Genomic DNA, 26,918 nt, shown 5'->3' with positions numbered 1-26,918 from the left:
CTACGGATCTGGAAGCAGTGGAATTTAAGAAAGAAGATGAATACCCCGATAAGGATATAACAATTACAACTTGGCTAAACCGGGACATTGCGGACAAAATAATGACGAATGTTAGCGTATTTAAGAAATGGGGTATTAAAGTTTGGCGACCAAAAGCGTCTTGTTATCCAATGGTGTTGATTCCAAATGAGCCCCTTGATATAATGCAGCAAAAAAGTGGTGATAATAAAATATGTATGGCTAGTCAAAAACGAGATGATAGAAAAACAGCCAGAATAAAACAGGTTAGAGTTTTAAAAAATGCATCAGGTGCATCTAAGGAATTAAATATAGCTTACGGCATTAAGATAAGGAGCGGTCAGTCTGGTTTGCGAACCTGTGAAGCATTGAAGAAAGTCCCAGAGTTACAAGACGATTGGAGTTGGCTCCCAGGAATATTAACCAAGCAAAATCTTGAAAAGAAGGATTGATGCTGTTCAAATCCTCTGACTCTTTGTTCCTGGAACACCAATGGCTTAAAATCGTTAATTGAAGATCAAGGGGTAATGGATTTCCTGAAAGCTTCTAGTATAATAATGTTGCAGGAAACCTGGTCGACGTTTAATGAACCCCTTATTGGCTATATTGAATATTGTAATAATGCAACACATGAAGCGAATTCAGGTCGCTCATGTGGTGGTCTTTCTATATATATTTCTACAAATCTTAAAGCATCTCACTTTGAAATAGACCTCCATGTAAAATGGCTCCAGTGTGTTAAACTAATAGCCAGTCACTCAATTATCTTATTAAATGTGTATTTAAGTTGTAAAAAGAAAGTTAGATCCTCTCAAATAATCCTGCTATGGGGAATGGTAAAAACTTTATATTATGAGCACTTGGATTCAGTATTTATTATTTCAGGTGATTTTAATATGCACTTTGTTCCTTTTAATAGGCAGACTCTTGACTTAAAACGGTTAGCTCAATGGACAGAATATGAGTTCAAAAAATACAATCTAAAGATTTTGCATGATTCAGATAATATTCCTACATTTAACAAAGCTGACTGTTCCTCTGTAATAGACTATACTATACTGTCTGAGAAATTATATAATTTAGTAAAAAATTACGAGATTGTCCCAAGGATTGAAAGCGATCACAATCCACAAGTCATTCTCCTTGACATTGATCCGGAGTATCTGCCAGAAACTAGGACTTTGATAAAAGCTCCAACGGCCTTTAATCTTAAAAGGTTAACATGGAATGGAAAAACTGAGGATAAAATCTTGAGCTTTCTTGGCTGTCTAATTCAGGATACGCATTCTGCTTATGCTGAAGGGCAGTCTATGGTTGAGCTTTGATCCCATTTGTGTGATAAATTAGTAGCTAAATTTGCAAGAGACGAGCCCTGTAGGGGTATTGCACTTAATCCTAGGAGACCAGGATGGTATTCTTTCTATTTAGTATATCAAAAAAGAAAACTTAGTAAAGAAATAAGATTACTTCATAGGAACAATAATAGGCTACCGCGTCTCAATATATCATGTAAAATTAGAGAGTTGAAACAGAGATACAAGAAGGAAATATGGATAGCAAAACAAGCCTATTATGAATTAACTTGGGCAAAAGTCCATCACGCATGTAAATCCAAAGATCTTCGGTTATTCTGGAGCAGTATTAATGATATTGAGAAGGGTAATAATAGAGGCAGCAGTGCTAATGTTGATGAAGTGAGTTGGGTGAGCTTTTTTAATGAAAAAATTGATACAGAATATTTAGATAATGATACATTTAGTAATAATAGTTTAGTTGATATGCATAAACTAAAAGATAGGGGGAGTGGGGGCGGCATTTCTCCCCCTCAATGTAGAATGGAAATGGAACCCTGGTCGCTCGACAAAGTAAAAAAAGCGATTAAAAGGATCAAATCCAACGGAGCACCGGGTCCAAATGGTATCCCAAATGCAATATTTAAGGCTGAATTGAGTAATTGGCCGGAGTTATTAATGCTTTTATTTCATGAAATTCTTAAATCAGGTTTTCTTCCGTTATCTTGGCACGGCAGTATCATACAGCCGATTTATAAATGTGGCCCGCAGGATAAACCGGCTAATTACCGTTTAATTACACTCACTGATGTAGAGGCAAAAATATTTGCTAGTTGCTTGCTGGATGAGTTAGAGACTTGGGCCTCACAGAAAGAGTTGATTCCTAAATTTCAAACTGGATTTAGAAGGGGCGAATCAACCCATACGAACTTGATTTTATTAACGTTATTAGGTGAGAGAGCCAAAACTAGGAAGCAAAGATTATATGTTTGTTTTATTGATTTAAAAGCCGCTTTCGATTCTGTGCCACGAAATAGTCTTTGGAGGAAGCTACGGAATTGGGGTATTCCAGAGTCTCTATTAAAAATGATTATACTGTTATACTCCAACACCTGGGTGCAAATCAAAATAGGCGATGGTAAACATATGACCCAACGTTTAGCTACGAATGTGGGACTAAAACAAGGCTGTGTTTTGGCTCCTTGCCTTTTTAATCTTTTTATGGCTGATTTACCAGCCCATTTTAAAACTATAAATTCGCATTCGCCTTTTATTCATGGTCAGGAAATCAAATATATGCAATATGCAGATGACACGATTTTAATGAGCCAAACAGAAATAGGATTAAAAAGGTTAATTAACTCTTTTAATGGTTATGTTACACAAAATGGTCTGACAATTAATATAAAAAAGACAAAGGTAATGACTATGGGAAAAGGGAAGCCTAGGATTAAAGAGTGGAATATTAATGGTATGGTAATTGAAAATGTGAAATTATACAAATACCTTGGAATCACGTTTGATGACGGTCTGATTTTTAGACAACATTTTAACAATCTTGAAGCCAGGGGTTGCTCACTTGCATTTGCTTTTAGAAAATTAAGAGACAAACTATTATGCCCCAACTACGACCATCTGATAAAGGTGATGCGAGCAAAATTAATGCCATCTTTGGAATATTGCTCAATTATCTTTAGGGGCAAAGACGCGAAAGTGCTCGACGATATAGAAATTAGAATATATAAAACTGTTTTTAAAATCCCCAAATATATTAGTCGAGCAAACATAAGGCTGGAATTTGGTTTGAAAAACCAATCTCTGGCGCGTCAATCTACATTCTTGAAGTCTCTTTTAACATTAGTCCGTTCGGAGGAAGGATCACTGGCAAAGTTATGCTGGCTTGAAATCTCAGAAGGGGAATATTCAAAAAATTGGCAGCTGTATTTTAATGAATGCATAAGTAACTTTGACTGCTCTAATTTGGCTGACGAAATGAGGAGCAGGATAGTTTTAAAAAAAGAAATGAATCAAATGGCCGCATTATTAACGACTATAGCGGATAAGGAGGAATTAAGGAAAAGAAGTCATTTCTGGTCAGTTGCTAACTCTTTCGGTAGGCTGTCACCTCAATCTTACTTGTCGTATCATTTAAAACCTAGGCTTAAGAATACATTTATGTATTTAAGGTTGGGAAGATATCCGACAAAGGATGGCATACCAAAATGGGAAAATCAATGGTCATCGAGCATTTGCAGGCTTTGTAGTCAAAGGGAGGAAACATTAACACACATAGTAACCATATGCCCAGTTTTGGCAGAGGCACGGTAGTTGATCCTAAAACCAATCTTTAATGAACTAGGAATTAGAACATGCAGGCAAGCAATTATTACCTGTTTGAGTGGGGTCAATATAAAGCTTACTTATCACTTTGTTAAGTTCATTATTATTGCTGAGAAGAAACTTAAAGACGAAGAACAAGTAAATAACCATTTTCCGTGATATAAAAATACTTAAAGAAACCTATTTTAAGAATTGCTTAAATCAAAATGTATGCCAGTTGAAGGGTCTATTAGTATAATTTACAATAGTTATGCATATTGAACTTTATTATAGCTTGCAAATGGAAAACAGCAAAAAAAAATGTATTTATATTTGAATTTCCAACTGCTAACACCTGTCACTTTAGTTAAATGCTGCTATAATAGTGATTGCTGCTAATATATTGTACTTTAGTTAATACCTGTATTTTAAACATTGTGTAAACGTTTTTAATATTATTATGGAATTGACTGTATTAATACAATTTTAGATGATCATTTTAGGAAGATAATAACTTTGTGCATAGTATATGTTTTTTTAATGTTGGTTGCTTTTTTCTATCCTTGTTTGTAATGATTTTAATTAATCAACAAATAAATACTTACTTACTTACTTACTTACCTGCGTGACTGTACAACTTCATTTAAATATCCCTTTGCTTCAGAGAGATTGTCTTTAATTCCCTTAACCTGTGAGATCTTGGGCAATTGTATTCTGTTTGATATTTAATGACACAATATCTATTTATGGTAAGTAAGGTGGCTTGGTAATTTAAAGCTGTTCTTAATCAGAAGATCACAGGATCCTGACTGATTCCAACATTCAACCTTCTAAGCTAAAGAAAATGAGTACTACTAATAATGAGATACCTTGTCCTGTTATTGTAAAATGTTTGACCCAGTCCAGAGCAGTGATTTGACAACAGAATTAACTCAGGGAATTGTAGTCTTGGTTTGCTTGTATTGCGCTATTAATGTACCAGATAATAGTGGTTTTGCTAATAAATTATGTTTATAGGACCTGCATTTTGCAAAAGTAAACTGTTATATCTAAGGTCTACCTTACATCTCACCTGTTTCTCTGCCTCTGCAATTCAGCCAGTGAGTGTAGAGTGTTAGTGTGAATGTGATGTCATAGGAATGTTTGGTATGCTGTGAGTGGACTGTCAAAAACAAATGTAACCACCACAACCACACCAACTGGTTGTGGCGATTACATTTGTTTCTCTGCTTCTTTGTTAGTTTTCGTGGTATTCTTACTTCTTGTTCATGTATATTTTCTGCAGTTGCTTTTCCGTTCTTTTATTTTTTCCTTCCTTTTGAAACTTCCTGCTTCAATTTTTCTCTGCTAAGGAAGGAGATGTGTGTCTTTTCTATTTTTGTATTCCTTTCGTGCTGTATTCTTTGCCATATTGTTCACACTTTGTGCTTTACTACGTTTTCTTTTCCGTTATTTCTTCTTTTTACATCACATTTCACCTTGCTTATTTTAGAATGTTTTTTCATACTTATGTGCATTTGCAATTCTTCTACTGCAATTTTTCTTTGATATTACTGTGATGTTACTGCAATGTTGCTATTTACATTTGCTTTCTCTTTGTTCATTTTATAAAGAGGGAAGGTGTGTTATATCTAAGGTTTCTACCTTACATCTTCCCTATTTCTCTGCCTCTGCTGTTCAGGCAGTGAGTGTAGAATGTTAGTGTGAATGTGATGTCATTGGAATGTTTGGTATGCTGCGAGTGGACTGTCAGTTGGATCCTGGGCTGAGCAGCAGAGAGGATGCTCCTGGTGGGGTTTATATTACATATCTACTGGAAAACCTATCTAACCATCTAAGAAGAATAAACTTATCATCTGTAACCTAACCAAGTCTTCTGGAACTCTTTACTATGACACAACATAAACTAAACAGAACAGTGTCCAATAGTTGAACTTGTCTGTGTGTTTGTTTAGTTGTCTGCATTTGTGTTCACTTGCATAGGGGCACAGTGAAAACTAGCAAGCCATGACAGCTGTCAAGCCATTCTGTGCCTCGGGTAACTGAAACCTTCAGTTTGTCCTTTCTTATTATTTTTTTGTACATCACTTTGCTTTCTTGTATTTTTTAAGACAATTTCTAAACCATTATTTGTGCAAAGGATGTGCTTTCTGATCTCTGTGTTATTTTATGGTTACAGCTGTTTTATTACATTTAAGATTAAGTGTCACTTGGTCCTGCGGCCTTAATATATGACACACATAAGCACACTAATAACTGGAAATGTCACACAGACACAGACACATTTAAACCTTGGCAAATCACGTAATCTCCCCGGGCCGTGCCTTCCAAAAGCAATGAATGCGTCCTTGTGTAATGTAACTGGTGCTCAAGTAAAGCGCTCCAAAACCTTAGGGTCGAGTTCACGCTGCATGAAAACAGCAACAACAAAAAATGCAAGACCTACGGCCCTCAAACTTCTGGATTATACACGCAGATCCCATGCAAAGTTTGTTGAGCCTTCTTGTACACCGAGGAGATCGGCATAACAAGCTAATAACTAGACTGCGCGATTTAAAGGGCATATGCGAGGGGTAGTAAAAGCTGAATACGTACGCGGTAATCCACACCCAACATGGCGGCACCCGCACACCGCGTATATACACAACTGTTGTTCAGTCCACTCTAAAACGCCATCACGTGAAAGGGCGGGACGATGCACTTGTTTTCCCATCTTGGTTGGCTGCTCGGAACACGTCGAGCCGTCATATGATCACCAGGTGGGAAGTAGCACCACTAGACGTTGTAGCCTTTGCAGAAGACGTGCGGTGCTGTGTCAGCTGGGGCCGGTTGTAGCTTGTTTCTCTCCTCCGTGTACAGCTGTGACCATGGCCGCCTGCGTCCGGACTTTCCTCCTACCCATCTGTCTTTTGCTGCTTTTCGGTAAGTGTCGTCACCTCCGCAGGTTGGTATTCAGGGACAGGTGCAGCACTTTCTAAGCGGATTAGACCGGAGAACCGGAGCTCTACAGGGGGCTTTAAAGCTGGGAATGGCTGGGTGATAAACATACTCCATGTCGAGGCTGGTAATTGTCTCCGCAGAGGTACCATGAAAGGTAGGCCCTTTGTTGAATGTCCTGGAGAGTGACTTGCCCAGGTGCACTCTTGGCTCCTGGCCAGCGCTGGAGAAAGAGCAGCTCCTCTACGGGAAAGGTCGAAGGCCTATTCTGTGCCCCAGCTTTTGTACCTCTATTGCTCGTTATGTTCAATTAGTGTGTGTGTGTATATATATATTTTTTTAAGTTGGAATTTGTTTTTCGCATAACATGAAGCTGACCCGGTGTTTTCCGTTATCACGTTTTCCCCATTGCTTGTAGAATTTAGCCTTTTCTCTTTGATATTTAGTTCTTGAACTTTTTCTTTTTCAAATCTATATTTCGCTCTGCACCTTGTAGAACGAAAAGTGGGTGTGGAATGTACCTGGCTGAATTGAGCATAACTGCTTTTCAGTATCGTGCGTATGTTCCCCAACATGGGTCCTCGCATATTTGTTTGCTACTCTGACTTTGTGATGCATTCCAAAAGAAAGTCTGCAAAGGGTCAGGTTCTAACCTTTTGGTAAGCTCATTCATGCTAGTAAACTAGCTCGTGGAAGTTAGTTTTTCTCTTTTAGAGGACACGTACGCGCTACTCAAAATCTTAATTACTTTTTTTTTTTTCATACCTTGTTTTAGCGCCGACCAGCTTCGTTCTGCAGGGTGAAACAGATTATGCTTTAGCTGTTGCTAATTACTTATTCATTGCTGTCGGCGCTACGCTATCGCCAGAATACGAAATAAGTGGTATTTAACCGGATCCCGGAACTGTCAGCTACTAGACTAGTGAGCCGGATCCGTGCTGGCCCAGTAAAACGTGCTGAATTAGCCCCGATGTAATTTGCCGACAGTGGGACGCCCTCAGGAGCATGGTGACTGCTTTTTTTTCTTTTGAATTGTTTGGAGGGGGGAGGGGTCTTGTATAAAGGCCCAATTTAAGGGTCTTGAGTTATTATTGTGTGGGGACTCGATCTTTCGGAGAAGTGTCTTGAGGAGGCCCAACTATAAGATTTGGGAACTGGGAGTGCCATGAATAAAAAGATGGTTAGAGTTGTCCCAAGTATCTGTAGCCTGGGTATGCTGGATGGTTTGTACGGTTGCGAGCTGCCAACCATACCTACTGTCCGGTTCTGACTCGTAGTTCCAGAGGTTTAAACCGATGTGCTTATTATTTTTCTTTCCGCTCGCCCCCTCTCCTTCACTCTGCTGTCTCGTTCAACCCATCCTCTACTTCCTTCCACCTCACTTTTCTCTCCACCTTATCCACATGTTTCCGTGCTGTGCTTTTCTTTCTCCACTCCACCCTCCTATTTCTGCCATCTTCTCGTTCCACCATGTCCTATTTTCACTGCCTCCAGAGTTTGCCATCCTCGTCCGCTTACTATCACTTCACCCTTCTATTTCCATTCGCACTTCTTGTTTCTTCTCCCCCCCCTTACCATCCTCCATATCACCCCAATTGCCCTCCTGTCTCTGCTTCATCTTCCCCTCTTTTTAATCACTACTTGTTTAATCCACCTGGTTTCTTACCATTCTTTTTGTCTTATCCTTTTATTTTTTCTTACTCATCTTTTCTATCCTCGTGCTCCTGTGATCACCCTCAGTCTCTCATCTCTGTACCCCGATCACCTTTTCCTCTTATTAAGATTGTAAAATCTTAAATTGTGTTTACTACTCCATTGAAGTCAGTTCTGAAGGTGGCTGTGGGTTTTTCAAGACCAAAGTTGAAAGGATACCACCAACTTCCTCAGCTGTGAGTACATTTTTAGGTTTCGACTGCAAAAAGCTGCGCAAGCAGCTTTTGCGCAGGAGAAATCTTATGAGAACTGTAGTGTGGCTTTGGGTCGGCCCTCGTCATTCATTGGCTGGCTCCATAAATGGAGCCTAGCCATTGGACGAGGGGCCTGTCCGTCAATGCCGGACCAGATTCGGGGGCGTTCCCGAGATTCTTTGGCTTTTGCCGACGTCACGCGACGTCAGCCGAAAGCCGGGAACGCCCCCGAATCTGGTCCGGCCGGGCCGTGCTTGCTGCTGTCCTGCCTTACTCTGTGTCCCTCCTCCCGCCGTCCCCCTCCCTCCTCCCGCCGTCACCCGGCAGACAATGGAGTTGCCTGAATTCTATCCTTCCTATAATCAGGCAAGCATGCTTGTTTTACAAATGTTACACGCTAGTTGATATAGCGATAAAGTGTCAATAACACCCAACACTTGCGCCTGACTCCAACATGGCAGCCCTTCAGACACGCCCATTCACGAAACGAAATGCGTTGCATTAAGGTACTGGTGTGGAAGGGGCGGGCTTCTCCCTGAAAGGCGTGGCTTTCCCTAGTAGAGGGCGTGGTTTCTGCTATCGCAGACCCGCCCCTACCCACTCAGGTGTGGTTTGATCCTCACCGGGCTCCGTACTGGAATGTCACCGCATGACGTCACGAACCTCCCTGCAGCCTAGGCAGCGTAGACAGCGGAGCATGAAGTTTGGGAGTCAACGGTCCTAAGTTACCGGGCATGGAGGAAGCGAGTCCGGGGATGGTGGCTGCTGAGCAGACGGCCTCGGAGAATTCCGGAGGTCAGTGGTGGGAGGGAAGAATGGCGCCACGGGGTGCAGTGGGGGCAAAATAAACATTTAAGTGATAGGGCTGGGGTAGGTGAGGGAAACATTAAGTGAGGTGGAGGGGGTATTCTGTTGGGATGTAGAGAGTGAGTAGCAACCGCCCTTTGACCTTATACCTGGTTCAGCCCCTCCATCCCCAGGGACCATTAGTCCCCATCTCCTGGAACAGTGCCTTTACCTACGTCCCAGGCTCTTACCTTTACCTCCCCTGGACCCGTACCATCAGCCCCCACCAGAACCTCTGCCTCTGGTCCGGAGTCCCCTTGCAGCACTCTCCGTCCTTCCGTGGACCAGTAAAACTCCCCCCTCCCCCCACATTTGACTAGGGTTTGCACGCCTCTTTTCTGCATTAAAAATTCTTTGAATGGCCCATTGACTGACTCCCTGTCACTCTTCATTCGTCTACATCGGCTTACCTCATTCCCTTTGGCAAGATGTCCATTTGTCCTTAATCAGCCCCACCCATCACCTCCCCTGCTCACCCTGACCGGTGTACCTTCTTTATCTCGTTTTTCACGTTCCTCCTGTGATGGGAATCCACTTATTGCTAAATTTACTCTGGTTATGATGGCCCGAGCCAGTCGCAGACTGTCACCTCCATGACTGGCTCTCACAATTCATCCTTCCTGGCACAGGTTTGTTACACCCACACAAAACACCCACAAACACATCAGATTTTTGTTTAGTTTATTAACAAATACGATGAACCTTAAGCTTAGACTCTAAGTAAAGTACATACAAGCTTCCTAGGTTACAAGTAAACCTATTGCTGCAGGCGCCTCACGCCCTTGTATGTAGCTGGCAGGCAAAGAAAAACCGTGGCGATTAATGAAGGAAGCGAATGCTTTAAGAAGTTATGCATTCTTAATGTTGGTTGGCATACATTATTTTACGCCCATCAACCTGATACCTATGAAACACTGATTATGATCTTTTAGATCACGTCTGTTTTAACCAGCCCTGCGCCTGAGTGAGCGTATGAAAGTAATAAATATAGTCTCACGTATAAATGCGGAAAGACCATATGGAAGTTGTTTCACGTAATGTAAATCGCATGTACCTCTTACATTTAATGGGCTGCTTCAGCCTACATCGCACTCAAAGTGAACACATTTTAAAGCCTTTGTTAGCACATAAAAACACATACTTTTCCCTCCTATTGAGTAAATAGAATGTGCTGCTTGTATTTTTAGGTTTCGCTGGAGGGCGGAGCTGTAAGCTCCGCTTCCAGAGAAATCTGTAGTTTCTAGTATGGGTGACTTGAACACACCCCTCTGCTTCATTGGCTAGCTCCATAAATGGAGGCTAGCCATTGGAACAGAGAGGCGTCCGTCATGGCTGGACCAGATTCGGGGGCGTTCCCGAGAATCTTTGGCTTTTGGCTACGTCATGATACGTCAGCCAAAAGCCGGGAACGCCCCCGAATCTGGTCCGGCCGGGCCGTGCTTGCTGCTGTCCTGCCTTACTCTGTGTCCCTCCTCCCGCCGTCCCCCCCCCCCCCCCCCTCCTCGCTGTCCTGTGCACGATTCCCGCCTCCCTCCCGCCGGCCGTCCATGTCCCCTTCCCCTCCCACAGAAGCAAAACAACCCTTGTGTCCCATTGTCTTTGCAGCATAATTTTTAAAAATACATGTATAAATCCTCCCGCTGTCCGTGCAACGTTCCCGCCCCCCTCCCGCTGTAAACACGCCCCCCGAATCTGAAAAAATTCAGGAGTTGCCGGCCGCCATTTTTTTTGGGTCCCACGACGGAAGATTAGTCACCCGGCTCACGGCAGACAATGGAGTTGCTCGCCCTGCCCTGCTGGCACTGGGTGTGTGTGGCTGGCTCTGGGTGTGTGGGGCTGGCTATGGGTGTGTGTGTGGCTCTGGGTGTGTGTGTGTGTGTGTGTGTGGTAGTAATTGCTGTCTGCTGAGCTCGTCCGTAGGGTACAATAGTTCTCACATTTGCGAGATATTAAGCTATTGGCTATGTAAATGACAATGCCATTTATTTATCTGTTTTCAAAACCAACACATTTTGTCATTTACAATGCCAATAGCTCTAACTTCTCCAAAGGCGAAACCGTTGCATTGTAAATGCTTGTTAGCTAATCTCTTTAGTGTTATAATTGGGGTATGCACTCTAACCTTTCCAAATTGCCCCAAAAAAGTGCATTATTTGTAGCTTAAATACGGGTTTATCCAGATCAGGAACACCTAGCAGTTCAGAATTTTTATATTGACGGTAGGACATCTAAGCGTTTTTTGCGCCTTCATTGTCCCGAATTACTACAAGTATTTGGTGTAAAAAGTCCTGAAGGGGTACCTACCCTGCTTTGTGGACGTCAAATAGGAGCCTACCCGGTCGTTAAGTGAAGCCCACCGCTTTTCTGCGGGTCTGCGACAGCACCATGAAGGTGCTGCAACAGTCTGAACAGAGATCAGCTGGCGCCTTAGCAGGGGGGTGTCAGCTGTATATTGCTCCTATTTGATGTCCACAAAGCGGGGCAGGTTAACTTTTTTTTTTTTTTTTTTTTTTTTTTTTTTTAGCATCAGATCGGCTGCGAAATCGCAATACAGCACAAGTACTGGGCAGTGGAGAAATAAACGGCGCTGAGAAAGGCGCAAGTGCAGGAAGGGGAAAGCCAAAGAAACAATGGCGCAGGAGACGATAACAAATGGCAACACTGTGGTCCATCTTTTCTCTATGGTATTGACCAAAGCTGAGACACAGATACTAGCCCTTGGAATGTCTTACTGCCTAGAAAGCAGCCTTAATTATGGAAGAACACGCATTGATGTATATAAATACATTAGAAAGCTTAAACTCCAGAAACTTTTCACCATCAAAAATGGAAACAAACTAGCGGAGAATGAGGGTAACCCAATTGCTTTTTCTGCTGGCATGCATTCTAATCTCCGCATCTGACGCAACCACCTTGCTGGTGATCAGTGAATTGAATAATGAAAACTATCAAATGGACATGGTCAGTAGCCAAGCACCAACCCAGGAGAGACTTTGTGTTAAACCTTGTTGAATCAAGTGCGGGAATCCGTCCTTTCAAGGCCAAATCTAAATTCTATCCTATGATGCTGAAGGATGCTATTGACATCTTTCATGAAAGAGTGACTGAAGATGTTAAAACACTATATTACAAATCCAACTATAACCAAGTAGGATCTAAACATCAAAATATGGAATATGAGAAACTCATCCGCAAATTGAGGAACAACAAGGATATTGTGCTAAATATGTCAGACAAAGGTGACAATGTCGTCATCTGGCCACGGGATCAATACTCAGGAGGCCTATAAACAATTGTCAAATGCAGACTGTTATGCCAAAGCCACTCTGCCTGAATAGAATAAAGCCAAAGATCTGATGGGATGGAAAAGGCCAGGACTTATCTCCAATCAAGAGCTTAAATTCATGATGAATGATTTTCCTATCATACCTACATTATATCTAATACCGAAAATCCACAAGGAGATGAATCCCACACCAGCCAGACCTATCCTCTCGGCAATTGGGGGCATGAGTAAATGTCACTGAATACGTTGGTTATTTTTTGCAAACTTTTGTGCAGTCACTGCCCTTGTATATAAGACACTGGGGATTTTCTAGACCAAATTCAACATATTGTTTGGGAAGATTATCTACTGCTCATTGCGATGGATATTGAATCGCTTTATACTAGTATAAACCACCATGCCGGATTGACTGCTGTCAAACACGACTTGCATAAAAGGCCTTTGACCTTTTACAATCGCAACATGATGCTTTTAGAGATGGTCAAGTGGTTTCTGGTATGGAATGGTGACCAAGGCAGTGCAGAAGATTTCATAGCTGAACTGAATAACAACAATATTAACCTTCAGTTCACCGCACATAAGTCAAGAGCAGGTGTCATTTTTAGACCCTAACATCTATGTATCAGGCAACCGACTAGAGTCTACATTATATAGGAAACCAACTGCTGGTAATGCCACCTTACACGCCATTAGCTCACATCTCAACCACCTCATCAGGAGTATCCCATATGGGGTACTCAGACTTAAGAGAATTTGCAGTACTAATAAGGAATACATCAAATGTACCCAGCAGACACTGATCAGATTCAGGGCTAGAGGATACAGTGATGTTATCCTTCAGCAAGCATGTGATAAGGCTGCTCCCAGGACTAGGGGCTCTCTTTTGGGCCCACATGTTGGAACACAGGATAATGAGCATAAGACCGAGGGAGAAAACAACAGCGCACCTCGCCTTATTACCGCATTTAATCGGCAACACAAACCGCTCAAGGTCATCGTTAACCTAGACTCCCCGCTGCACCCACCATCACCTTTTAGGCGGGCTGTTTCCATGAGAAATAATTGGTTAGAAGCAGCCCTGAAGTCATCCCTAATGGGGCTTGCCTACAACCCATTAAAGGTTTTTTCAAATGCACCTCTTGCGGGGCCTGTAAATTCGGCGTCAACAAGACCCACTATAACACTCCATTCAGTCCTACACCTGAACAAATCAGAGGGCTAGATTGGAATAGCGCAGGAGACCGTTGCCTCGCTGATGCGCTGGTAATTTGGTGATTTTTAAACTGAAAACTGAAAGTTGCACTGTTATAATTTTTGTTTTTGCACTGCATGCAATACCTTTTTGCCGCCTCCCCGGTCCACCACCGACACTAGGCTGGATTGTTGTGGAGGGAGGTCTGCATTCTACCCCTTACACACCGGAAGTGATTAGACTTCCGGTGCGCACGCATTGCAGGTCATACGGTGACGATAAAAGAACATGCCCCCCAGTACGCGCAGCGGGCGGGCGCACCGGCAGCGCCCCGAAGTTGTGCCAAAGGTAAGCCCGTCCGCGCCACGACTGGGTCCGGGGCCACGCTCCCTGGTCCAACCATACAACATTCAAGGGAATTCTTAATCGGGATAAACTCCGACCCAACTAGATGTATACAGCCATTAAATATGACAAACTGGGTAGGACCATGGAGTTGTAAAATATGCAGGGGGAATTTCGGGCCATGCAAAGATACCCAGGCAAAGAGTCAAATGGAAGTCCTGAGATGTGGCCTCATTAATGTTAGGTCAATGAGCAAACATGCCCTGCACAATTTTGACCTAACAGAAATGGACCTGGACTGCCTCTTCATGACGGAAACGTGGCTGACGCCCAACAGTAATCCGGATGTTACAAACGCTCTTCCCCATTGATACCTTATTTCTAGAGAAGATAGATCAATCCGGGGGGGGGGTCCCGATTGTCTATCGAGATACTTTCCACTGCCAAACCTTTGCGATCCCAGCCCTTAAAGGGGCTGAAAATATGGGCTTAGCAATAAAGGTGCATGATTCATTTACTCTCACTGGAGCACTAGTATATCGTCCACCAGGGAAACGCACAGACTTTATGGAGAGCATCGGGGAAGCTGTTAGTGACCTAGTTCTTAAATCTGCCAATTTTACACTCCTAGAAGACTCCAACGTACATTTAGACTCCGCCCACGGACCCGGGGGCAATATGCTTCAGGGACACGATGAATGTTCTAGGTTTAACTCAGCTCACAACAAACACCACTCACAAGGCGGGCCATATACTCGATTGCATCTGCTCAAATCTAGGGACACTCGGTGTAAAAATACCTCAAGTATTAACGTGGACAGACCACAGTTTTATTCCTTTTGACCTCCCAGTGCTGGCTGGCAAGACTGTAGATCGCCTAGGTATGACATCTGGGCTTTCCCAGGGGGAACCCTGGTGGAAAAACATGATGGGACAGACGGAGTTTTTAACTATAGCAGCAGGAAATAGACCCACCCCCATAGGAGATCCAACTAGGGATAGTCAAATCTTCATGGAGTGTATTAATACATTTAGCTCAGAAAACATTGACGCTGCGCCCAGGCGAGGCGAGGCGCCAGAAAGAAGCAGAGGCCCTCTGCCCCTTGGTTCTCACCGGCTCTGAAAGAAGAACAAAGTAAGGGAATGGCTTTAGAGCGGATATGGCACCTTAATTATGGAGAAACCGATCAAAAGAACTATAAAGCTGCTCGCCGCCGGTATTATGGGATCATAAAAACTGCAAAAAAGGAATATTATACTGAGGCTATAACCAAAAGCAACAACAAGCAGAAAGACATTTTCAAAATAGTCAGCACCTTCACTAATCCCAAAATTATGCAGAAAGAGATTCCCCCCCCTCCCAGAGTCTGTGATACAATAGTGGATTTCTTTGAGGAAAAAATTAAAACTCTCACAAAGGATTTTCCTCATCTGTTGACTCAAGAGAAGCCAGGAAACAGATGTCAAAACCATTGCCCCCATGTCCACTTTCCATCCAGTTAGCCTAGAGGAATCCCGGGCAGAAATTTTAAAGATCAAATCAGGCTCCCCTTTTGACCCCTGCCCTCTTTTTGTTCTTCACTCAATGGTGGAGATTGTCAACCCCATCATAAATAGCATTATAAAGTCCTCCCTCAATCTTGGCTCAGTCCCTGAAGAATGGAAACTGGCGGCTGTGAAGCCCCTGCAGAAAAAACAAGTGCCAGACCCAACAACACTGACCAACATGCGACCCATTTCCCTGCTTCCAGCTTTCTGCAAACTAACAGAAAAATTCGTAAATAAGCAGCTCACTGCCTTCTTGGAGGCCAATAACATCTGGGACCACAACCAAGCGGGTTTTGGGGCCCAACACTCGACGGAGTCAGCCCTGATTTTCACCTCTGAAACTTTAAGGGCCGCAATGGATCAGGGAAAGAAGGCGGTCTTGGTACTTTTGGGCCTGTCCGCGGCGTTCGATACGGTCTTACATACCATCTTGGTGGACCGTCTTGCCGCGCAGGGATAGCTGGAAACGTGTTGGGCTGGCTAAAAAGCTTTTTAGCAAATAGACAAGTGGTCACCTTAGGTCAATTTAGGTCAGAAGAAAAATGGCTAATTTCAGGAGTGCCTCAGGGCTCCTGCCTGAGCCCGACACTTTTCAATGTATACATGGCCCCCCTGATCTCAAATCATCCTTTAATATCCATACCATCTCGTATGCGGATGATACGCAGCTCATCCTGGTGATGGAGGATGACACCGGTGAGGCCGAAATGAAGCTTAAAAACTGCTTAAAAGCCACGTTCCAATGGATGAGCGTGAACCATCTCATATGGAGACTGATTCTAATCCACTGAAGGGCCCAGGCCAGCGACATACTGTTGTGCAGGCAGCAGAGTTGGCGCTTGAGGTGCTGGACCTTCTCCCATCCCCACTTACTGGTGACGGGCCAGACTTTCAGGAGAGGGAGAAATTGCAAGGCGGGAAGCAGTAGGTTCTATGAAGTCCATCGCAGGCTGAAGGGCATGTAATTAAGCCTACCCTATTGGTTGGCAGCATTGGAAGCCGGTTTGGGCCAGCCAGCCGGTCAAAGGATTGAATAATTGATGCCTAGGCATTTAGGGAACAAAAAGATGTTGGTTGGGGCACTGTCAGCGAACTTCAGCAGAGGACGACTGGTGACAAACGGGAAGTAAGGAACATCAACCTACTCTGAGGCGCTGTGAGCAATCACTGCGGGCACACACCAAGGAGCAGCAACTGACTGGAGAGGGCCCTCGCAGGAAGAAGGAAGCGTACCTGGAGGATGCGTTGAGGAAAAACATAATGCCACAGAACAGTAGGGCTGGCATCGAGAATCCCTCAAGAAAAAGAAGGCGGTCATGACAGCGACTCAGCGGGCTCCAGAAACATCACCGCATGCATCTCGCCTTGGGAGTAAAACTACCCCTGAAACTGCAGCCACTGTATACAGTGTGACCAGGACCTTGCCATTGCAATGCTAGGAAGAGTTACACAAGACTAATCACATACCAAGCTTAATCTCAACCTTACACTGCCTGATTACTAGGGTATGGAAGCCTGTGAGGAAGAGCAAAAGAGGAGGCATACTGCGAACTTCAGATACTAGGCCCACCAAGCCTCCCACCTGGATTCAAGCTTGCCTGGCTGAGTGGTGTTACCCCCAAACCGGTCCCAGGATGCTTGTTTCCTGTCCAGGGAGGATCTGGCCTGGCAGTTGAGGCTGGACCGTTTCCATGAGGAATAGGTTCAAGACTGATTTGCATATGGCTGAATCTGAACTAGGGTGGCGAAGTGAGCAGAAGAACAAAGATGGCTTTAACCCTGATCTAATAGGGGCTGGGGGTGAGTGTCTGAAGTTTCAGCGTTCTGTCAATCATCCTTTTGTGTTTGTGGTGGTTGAGCTAGCCAGAGCACAAGGAGACATCCATACCCAGGATTGGTTCATGAGATGGGTGCTGGGTATGACACGCTGTGGATATGTGGCAGAAAGGAGCCAAACCCGCTCATGGCAAGCCAACAGGTGGTTGTTACAGCAGTACAGAAAGATGAGCAACAAAAGAGGAGGCAGAGGACACTCGGTGTGGCGAATGCAAGAAAGGAGGTTTTAAGCCTGGCATCTGAAGCCATCACGATTTTGTCTAGTGGCTGCACTGCAGTCAATGCGCGGCTGTTGCCAGTGAATAGTGAGAATGAACCGTGCTTAACTGAATGGGACTTGCAACCAGAGGAGGAGGGGGGTGTGCTAGCAGGGTGCCTGCAATAGCATGGACTTTCACTGGCATGTATATTGGCATTATAAATAGTAGGGCAGCCAGGTTCTGCACAAGGGTATCTGGACCCTCCAATGAGGACACAACAAGCAGCACCTCTGGTAATGTTCGGAAGTATGCAAGAAGCAAGAGATGGTAACACCTTGGTAGCAGCACACACTGGCAACATTGCAGATCAACCAGCACCATTCAATGGGCCAAGCAACTGGGCCTCCCCACTACAACTCTTTTATAATGGTTGTTTTGACACCCAAACCAACAATTATGAAGTGGTCAGTCTCCTTGCCAGCCACAAATACATAGGCAAGTGGGGCGTGTAGGAAGGCTGTCAACAGGATACATGAGGAGTCCGCAAAACTGGTGGCACTCACTATGGTAGGCTATATGGGGTTTGTCCAGCCATGGTTGGCGCAATTGGTATAACTCCTGCAAGTGAACTATTTGGCAAGTCAGAGTTGGCCAGCAGGCACCATCCACCAAGAGCCTCAAATGTAAGCATGGAACCCGCTGCAGACACACCATTGGCTGAGGTAGGTGGCCTGTAAAATAGGCCAGGAGCCAGCCAACGTGAAGACTGGGCCACACAAATGCAAGCATCTGTCTTGTCAGAAGCAGCCCTTGAGATGGGGCAGTGCTGCAAGTGCAAACTAGAGGGCACAGGCATGCAAGGAGGGGCAGGACGGATGCAGTAGTTCTGCAATTGGATAAAATGGTCTCCTAGAAGCTAGGGGATGTTTGAGTGCAAGGACACATGCTCCTTTGATCAAATGTGGGTGGAGGAGGAGTTTACTAACTCGTCTGAATGTCCTGATATACATACACTGCAGACCTGAGAGCAGGAAGTATGTATTGTTGGCAAATGCTGCACTGGTTATCTGATTTTGTTATTGTTAAACATAAAAAGAATGATAAAGATTGTGATATGCAATCCTACATGTTGTGCGTTGCACCACTTGAAAATTGCTGAGCTTTCAAAAGCACTGCAATTTATTGTTTTAACCACTCCTTAACCCCCTGAAATATTTTAAAATGCAGCCTATTTGCGACCAATTAAGTATATCTTAACTGTCCGATTCTTGACTGCTCTCCCCGTGACTCCACCCCCTTTCTACTGCCACAGCTTGGCCTCCAGTTTATAGGGTTCCGGAGTCCTCCACACTGCCAACCTGCACTGCACTGGCTGCAACAGTTTAACTACTGAAAGCCGTGAGATAATTTAGAAACTTTCTTGCCGAGTTCAGCCGAGCAAGCATTCGCATGAGACCTATGGCTCGTTAATTATAAACGATTACAGCAGCAGGCCAGGTGGCTTGTCTCACATGCGGTCCACGCAAACTCAAAGTCCGTTAGTCTACAGGCTTCGGGACTTGTGATGTGCATTTCTGCTGCGGTAACGATAAGCTCTAGTATCCAAAGGCACCTTATTATAATCACAGATGCCAGTTGGCCAAAGTGCAGATTGGCTGCTCGCATTGTCTTTGCACTGGGGAGTAAAGGTATTTAGCGGCTTTAATACCCTGCTACTAGGATTGCCATCGGACTATTTATTGATTTTATTTTTTTTTAAAAAAAAATTTTTTTGACCGGTATTTTAATGTTCTGTAGGTACAAATATTAGCTGTCTCCTACGGATGGTATTTTGTCCCCCTTCCTTGCTATACGTACCTTGAAAAGTAGATGAGACACAAGTACTTTAAAATATGTTGTAAAGCGGTCTTAATGGCCCCAACTAAGTAAACCCAACAAAAAGGCTGTTAACCTGCATTGGCAAAGCCAAGAAGTCTCACCCTTGTTGACCTATTGGTGTTGTCAGATCATTTTGCCGTTGTTTTGCAGCCCCAACAACAAGCAAAATGCTATTTAAGCAATTTTTTGACAAGTCCTGTATGGCCTTTAATATGAAACGCATTGCATGCTCCTCAGGTAACAGGGATGCACTGTCCTGCTACAGGGGTACTTGAGATAAAGACTTTCTGACATCCATAGGGGATGCTAGTCGTAGCAGCAACTAACCCTGCTTGTCCTTTGCTACACCTAACATTGCCCTTGCCATCCCGGGTGACAAAAGGTATCGAACAAAGTAAGCAGAGCTCTGCGAGCTTGGTTTGCTTTGTGTAGTTTCTCTTCATCTCCTATTCTCCATCCCACCCCCTGAGCAGCGAATAGGAAGCTATATACTACCTAATCTGCCAACATCCAGACAACCGAAAAGCATACACATTTAGGTTACAAGAACTAGTAAAGAGCCGGTCATTACCCACAAATCTTAAAGGAAACCAAATGTCAATTGATTCACATAGTCTAATGCCCATTTCAAAATCCCCCAGTGTCGTGGGTGGATCACAATGATGGCAGGCATCTCCTTATGGGGCCCCATATTAAGAACAAATTGGGAGGGGAGCCCACGAATTGTGGACCAGTTGGGAGAGGAAGCTTACATGATAGCCAGACACCTGAAGCTTATGACTAAATGCTGTGCTCCAGTTGTGGGTCAGCCTGTGAAGGGCATAGATGAGGGTGAGTGAGCAAGCTTACATATTTTATTGTAATTGCATTTATATAGTACTTACTAACCCTGACTAGGCGTGGACGCTGTTTGGAAGCAGCACCACAGTAACCTCTTTTGCTTGGGGGTATAACAGGACCAAGCTCACAAAGCACTGTTGGATAATAATCTTGACCATAGTGCTTGTTGTAGTGTGTGGTGTTTATTTATTTATGTTCGGTCCTGGGGGTATGTGGACAGTCCACAAAGGAAGTTGGGGGGGGGCAAAGCATAACCAGATGGGGGGGTGCGGGGGGGGGGGGTAGTGGGAATAAGAAGCAGCAACGCGGGCAAGCACGCCTGTGGAGTACTGCAACAAAGTCTTACGTAAACGTGAGCATTGCCCCCCGTGTGCATGCATCCCAGTTCCTGCAGGGCATGAACTTTTTAGTCCATGCCGTGCTTTCAGCGAATGTTGTGCAGGAACTGTTTTTTGGGGTTCCCATTACAGTGCCCATTTTTTTAAAGGCCGCTCTGTGAATGCCCAAAAAAATCCTCCCAGAAAGGAGGCAACTCCTACTCTGGTGGGTGACCTCACTACAGGTAAGGCGGTGCGGCGGCAGGGCAGACCTGGCGCTTCACCGCCAAACTCTTAATTGGGGTTCTTAATGTGTAGGCTAACTGGTATCTTCCCGCATAGACTAGTTTCTAACCCATCCCCTATAAGGGAGAGCCCGTGCTCTGAGTTCAAGAACCATTGATGCTCCGCAGAATGTGTTCCGACCTCTTCTAGCAGGATGGATAGTACATCCGTATATCCAGGCCAGTGGCTTGAAAGCCTTTACCACCTTTGCTATAGATATGCGGCCCCACAATTGTGTTGCTGATTTGGAATCAGCCCAGGCAAATTAGATATTCAAGCGACGCGTTTGACTCCTAGGCTAGTGGACAGCCAAAGAGTGCTTTCACCATCTTGTTTCAAGGTTATGCCCTCTCCCCCACAGGAAATTGTCATATTGGAGGGCGGGGTGTAGTCACCCTAGTGGTAGGTAGCCCATTGGCTACTACCATATACTTCCCTAGTTCGAGTTTTTAGTGGACCCCCCTCCCCAGAGGACTGAAGAATGCCATACTGCATAAGAATTAAGGACCTGCACCGACATTGACACCAAACCCTACCTGACTGCTTGCTCCTTGACAATTGCAAAGACCCAATTCGTCCTGCGGATGTGATCATCCCCTCCAACACTTGGAGAACTGCCCAGCTCTGACAACTAGCGACCACATCTTCCTGGTTTACCATGCTGGTCATCTGGCCCACTGAGAGAGTGTAACACTGCAGGAGAAGGTTTTTGTGGCTCTAGGGGGCTATCCCGACCTCTGGCAAGGTTTGAGATGCTAATCCATCCAGGACCCCACCCTCCAATACCCAGAGTACCCGAGCACCAGCCAGTTTGTGTTTAGTCTGGGCACCACTGGTGTGGAAAATCTTCCTGCACATTGGGGGCTTCAGGACCGACATCCATGACGAGTGGCCCTGCTGTCTTGTTTTTTCCTCCTCTGCAGAAACGACCGACAACCATGAGTGCATAGACCTCCAGTGCCTGCCAGCCAAGATCCTCTGCACCTGTATACAACAACCCGGGAATGTGACTCCTGACTGCGTCCCCGAGGCATAGGGGTCCTCCCAACCTGAGCCCCTCCTTGAGTTAATCCGCACTGGTTCCCAAGTCACTCCTTGCAGCCTTTGCTTTCAGCGCCTCATTAACTTCCCCGGTGTAGCGCTCGAGGCTACCATCCTGGCTAGCACTTCTGCCCCTAGACACCCCAGGGCAGGTTACCTGAAACTGCTGGTGGTTCTTTGGACTATGGACCCCTAGCACCTGAAGTCCAACAGGGCACCCCTGAACTACAACTGCAACCTTTGTATGAGGATCATCTCCCCTATGATTCCCCGTCCGAAAAGGATATTGAATTAGCTATTAGGGGCATGCACTCTTCGGGTGCGATGGGTCCAGATGAGAATCCGATTTCTGCTCTAAAACCATTGTGAACTATGGAGTAAAATTCTCTATCCAGTATTCAAATTTTGTTTTATTAGCGGTACTGTTCCTACATCTTGGAAAGGGAGCATACTAGTTCCTCTCTTCAAGAAGGGAGCTAGAGATCTCCCTCAGAACTATCGCCAAATTGCACTTTTAGACGCTATTGGTAAGGTTTTTGCTAAATGTCTCCTTAATCTAATCAACGATTGGGTGTCTCTGGCTGAAATCTTACCCTATGAACAAACTGGCTTTAGGAAGAAGCATGGTACCCTTGATAATTTTGCCGCACTTCAAGTTTTAACAGAGAAATATGTTAAGGTTCGTGGAGGGCGAGTTTATGGCGCCTTTATCGATTTTCTCCACAGCTTTTGATAAAGTGGATAGATCAGTACTGTGGGGAAAGCTATTCGATTTGGGGATGCCATCCTCTCTCATTAGATTGGTTCGTGCTTTGCATACGGATACCTGGTGTAGAGTGTTGCTAGGGGGGGGGAAAGAGGTCTGTCTAAAATTATTGCTACATCCAATGGGTTAAAGCAAGGTTGCCTGTTAGCTCCTTTGCTGTTCTCTTTATATGTAGCCGATTTACCCCAGGCTCTTTCTGCGAGTACCGGTATTGCTCCGAATTTGGGGGGTTCCCCAATTATATGTCTTATGTATGCTGACGATATTTTAATTCTTGATTTAACGCCTAAAGGGTTGAACAATCGACTGCATGCATTACACAAATATGCAGGAAAGCATCACTTGACAATAAACTTCGCAAAAAGCAAAGTGATGTGTTTATCGGGCAGGAAAAATCCCAAATATGTGAACTTTCATTGGACTGTGGGGGGCCAAAAATTGGAAACAGTAAAATCTTATAATTTCCTAGGCAAAATTGTTATGAGCAATTTAAGTGAAAAAGCCCACATAGCCAATAATATCCGGAAAGCTATTGTCCAAGGAAAGAGCTTGGTGTCCTTCTATAAGGCCACAGGCAGAAGACACCTTTCGATATTGTTGGAGGTATTTAGAGCAAAAATACCCGCCTCCTTACTGTATGGAATGGAATTAATTGATATAAAATGTTGGCGTTTCTTAAACTCCTCTGAAGGTAAAATCCTACGTAGCCTTTTTTCTATCAATACAGCCAGTTCAACAGCTGCTCTTAGACAGGAACTTGGTTTACGTAGAAGTTGGGTTCAAGGTTTAGCGGGGAGTGTTTGCTGGGCTTTTAGCCTGGCTAAGGGTGAACCTGGCACGTTACGGTATCTCATTAAATCTGAGCTACTGGGGAATCTTAATGAACACTCCTTGATCCTAATTTTTTTTAGATATGCTGTGAACCATTTACAATTAGATGAAGAAGTTTTATTTTCTTTATCGTCATATCAATTGAAATTCCTTCTGAAGTCTGCATCTTGGGAATTAGGGTTTAGATTAGACAGAGTTTCGTATTCAGAATAAGGGCACCACTCCAGTCATTGATTCCTGTATGATTAGGAAAGCGCAACCTTATGTTCATTGGAATATTCCTCACAGAGTTAGGCGTTTGGTGCTTTTATTAAGGCAGGATTTACTCCCTTTGAAATCACTTATCAAAATGGTATGGTTCATCAGCCATATGTGATTTTTGCAATATGAATAATCAGGATTTGCCGCATGTTATGTTTGTTTGCCCAGCTCTAATGTCACACAGGCGCAAGTGGTTAAGACCGATTTGCCTCCAATTGAATATTTTATCTGCTTCTGCTTTCATTGTGGCCATGAATAATCCCCCAAATTAAATGTTTTGTTTTAAATTGTTTAATTTCTTTAAATGTTTAATGAATCTGTATTAGGCGAAAGTTTTGTTGTCCAGTTTTATTATGTATATTTCCATATTTTTTTATCTTTTGATGTATACATAATAATCCTATTTAAGTGTTTTTTTTTGGTTTTTTTTTTTTTTTTGGAATGTAATTTGTCTTTTATGTGGATCTCATGTGAGTTCCGTAATCATATAAATAAACTTAAACTACAACTGCAAGTACATGTATGCTGTGTGTTTTTTCCTCCATTAGGATAACCTTACCGCGTTTGAGGCTCATACCTCAAAAACAGTTGAGTATTTTTGCTATTTATTTGTGAAATCAACCACTCGAAAGTTATTCTAAAGATCTTGTCTAAAATTATATAAGACTATTTTTTTCCAAAATTGGTCCCATTTTTCTAATTGTGTATGCATCATTTATTGACTGTGTGGCGTGCGCAGCAAATACTTTTCGTAAATCTCTGATAAGCCTAAGGTGCTCAACCACACTTCCACAAATAGAGCAGTTTGGATTATTTAAGTAACCCTGTAAACCACATGAGGGGGCATCTGAACTTTTTGCATGGCACTACATAAAAAGCCAGTTTACTACATTGCAGATTCAGACGATCATAGAGTTTTGGGAGCAAGCATCCAAGTAGATGAACGCATAAATATAAAATGTAAACGTGCAGCAATTGATTCTCCCCCCACACCCTCCCCCCACCTGGAATATGGGGATTTGTCCCGAAAAGCCAATTTTTCTGAAAAAGAGAGGAGGTAATGTGCACCCTGTCATTGTGAGACTTATGAGGACAGTAGAATGAATGGGTATGCAGCCTTCTGTGCCAGGTGGGGAGTAGCCAGCAGATGCTGCTTGGCATACGTTGGATTGGTGGCGGTGATTCCCTCCGGAACCGGACGCTCAAGATTTGAACTAGATATCGCTGGTAGCGCGAAACTAATCAGAACTATAAATGCTGATTCTCCCATGCACGACTCCTCGAATGGCTACACTCAAACAAAATGGTGGAGGACATAGGGGATTTTGAATGGGGAACTTTCTCTGTAAATGTAGGCTGGTCACGCATAATGCGAGGGTGACACTGATCCATTACAAATATGTGCATAGAAATTAAATAACATCACAATGGCTACACAACTATACTCGTGTAAATTGGAGAAATGCCTGAAATGCAGATCGACAGATTCTTACTTACAGTGCCGGGGTATAAAAGACTATTGCAATGAGTAGGTCACCACACTGAGGTGTAAAGTGCTATTGTGTGTGCTAGGTTCTGTCCCCGGCTCTAAACATTCTTAAGTCCTGGGCAAGGTGGTAGAAGTAGGCTGGTTGTTGCTAAGAAATACATTGCATTGCAGTCTATCACGGGTAGACTCCCCACTAGGTGTTGGTTGAGGAAGGAGCTCTCCCGCTCTGTCAGGGGTGTGGAATTTAATTAAATATCTGTTTGTCCGTGGGACAAGTTTAAAAAAATAAATAAATAAATTACCTGTTCTATGGTAAACAAAAAGAATCCACTTGTTGCTTTGTTGCCATGTAGTGCAATGACAATGGCAGCAATCTCATATCTGAGCTCTGATGATGGCCTTGCAAATTGTGCCAGGGCTAATGCCATAGTCTGGCTTGAATACTAGCAATTTCCTTATTTTGGCAAATTTCTGCAGACCTACATACTGGGGCTGGAGAGAGCAGTAAGCAAGAGTCAGCGTTGGAATATCCTTTCGAGTCTGTGCAAACCTACTAACTTGCATGGTTTTAAGGGTTTTCACCAGCACTTCTCTAATCTTTTCCCATACTGAGAGAGGTTGGAAATTTACACCTGACCAGGGCAGTTGTAAAACTTCTTCCGATGATAGGGAAAAAGAGGTTGGAGGGAAAGTGGACTTGGAAACGCTCTACACATTTTCGCAAGAGCAAATCTACTACACAATTTCGCAAGAGCAAATCTACATATGCATATTTGCTACTGCTAAAATACAGTTCATTATTTTTTTAAAGTACGCTTTCCTGGTCTACTACTTTAAATTCTGGTGAATTCATGAATTGCGTTAATCTGCGCCAGTGCTAAAACATTCAACACGGGTGCAAATTTGTGAGTTTCTCTGAGTTGTGCCCCTAATTATAGGTGTGCGTTGACCAGGACATCTTGGTTTTATTAAAATTCTGTCAGCTGGCTTTCTTGTGAGTGACCGCATTCTGCTGTTTCACGGCGAGCATATGCGGACACAAAGCAGTTTGGAGTGCCCGGAATTACTGTGCCAATGTGTACGTTTTGAGACGACCGCTCCCACAACCGTAAAGTTTTACAAAAGCAATGTCAAATTAAGACTAGCTTTGACAAAACCAAAAGACTGATCACCGATGTCCAGCCTATTGGTTTTTCCTATTCTTGTTGTTTTCATGTTTCTCATGACCTTGTTGAAGCTGCTTAGATTTTTAGGTCTCTGCTAGCGTAGGCTGCGCACATGCGCAGTCTCGCGGACGAGATTTAATGACTTGGAGTACATTTTACTAGCGAGGTTAAGCCCCGTCCCTCTTTTCCATTGGCTGGCGTCACCGTTCATGCTAAACAGTGGCCAGCCTTTGGAAAAGAGCATCCTGTGACGTACTCTTTTCTCTTTTAGAGCCGTCCCTTTCAGACTGGCTTCCTTGACTTACTGCTGTGGTAAAA

General features: G+C 43.8%; 1 protein-coding gene across 2 annotated transcripts in view; it reads left to right on the top strand.

Moving 5' to 3' along the window:
* The first annotated feature begins 6,240 nt into the window (after positions 1 to 6,240).
* Positions 6,241 to 26,918, top strand: part of LOC144829518 (lysosome-associated membrane glycoprotein 2-like) — a 340,950-nt gene continuing 320,272 nt past the window's right edge. Inside the window, exon 1 of one of the 2 annotated variants that reach the window (XM_078688734.1) lies at positions 6,241 to 6,551. In XM_078688734.1, coding sequence (XP_078544860.1) covers positions 6,497 to 6,551 — 55 coding nt within the window. In that variant the 5' untranslated portion in view covers positions 6,241 to 6,496. The remainder of the gene's footprint in view (positions 6,552 to 26,918) is intronic. The other variant, XM_078688735.1, reaches the window with a different exon arrangement.

Source organism: Lissotriton helveticus, chromosome 4_1, assembly GCF_964261635.1.
Source record: "Lissotriton helveticus chromosome 4_1, aLisHel1.1, whole genome shotgun sequence".
NCBI classification, from domain to species: Eukaryota; Metazoa; Chordata; class Amphibia; order Caudata; family Salamandridae; genus Lissotriton; species Lissotriton helveticus.
The sequence above is the reverse complement of the archived record's forward strand: the minus strand, read 5'-3'. Positions and strand labels throughout refer to the sequence as shown.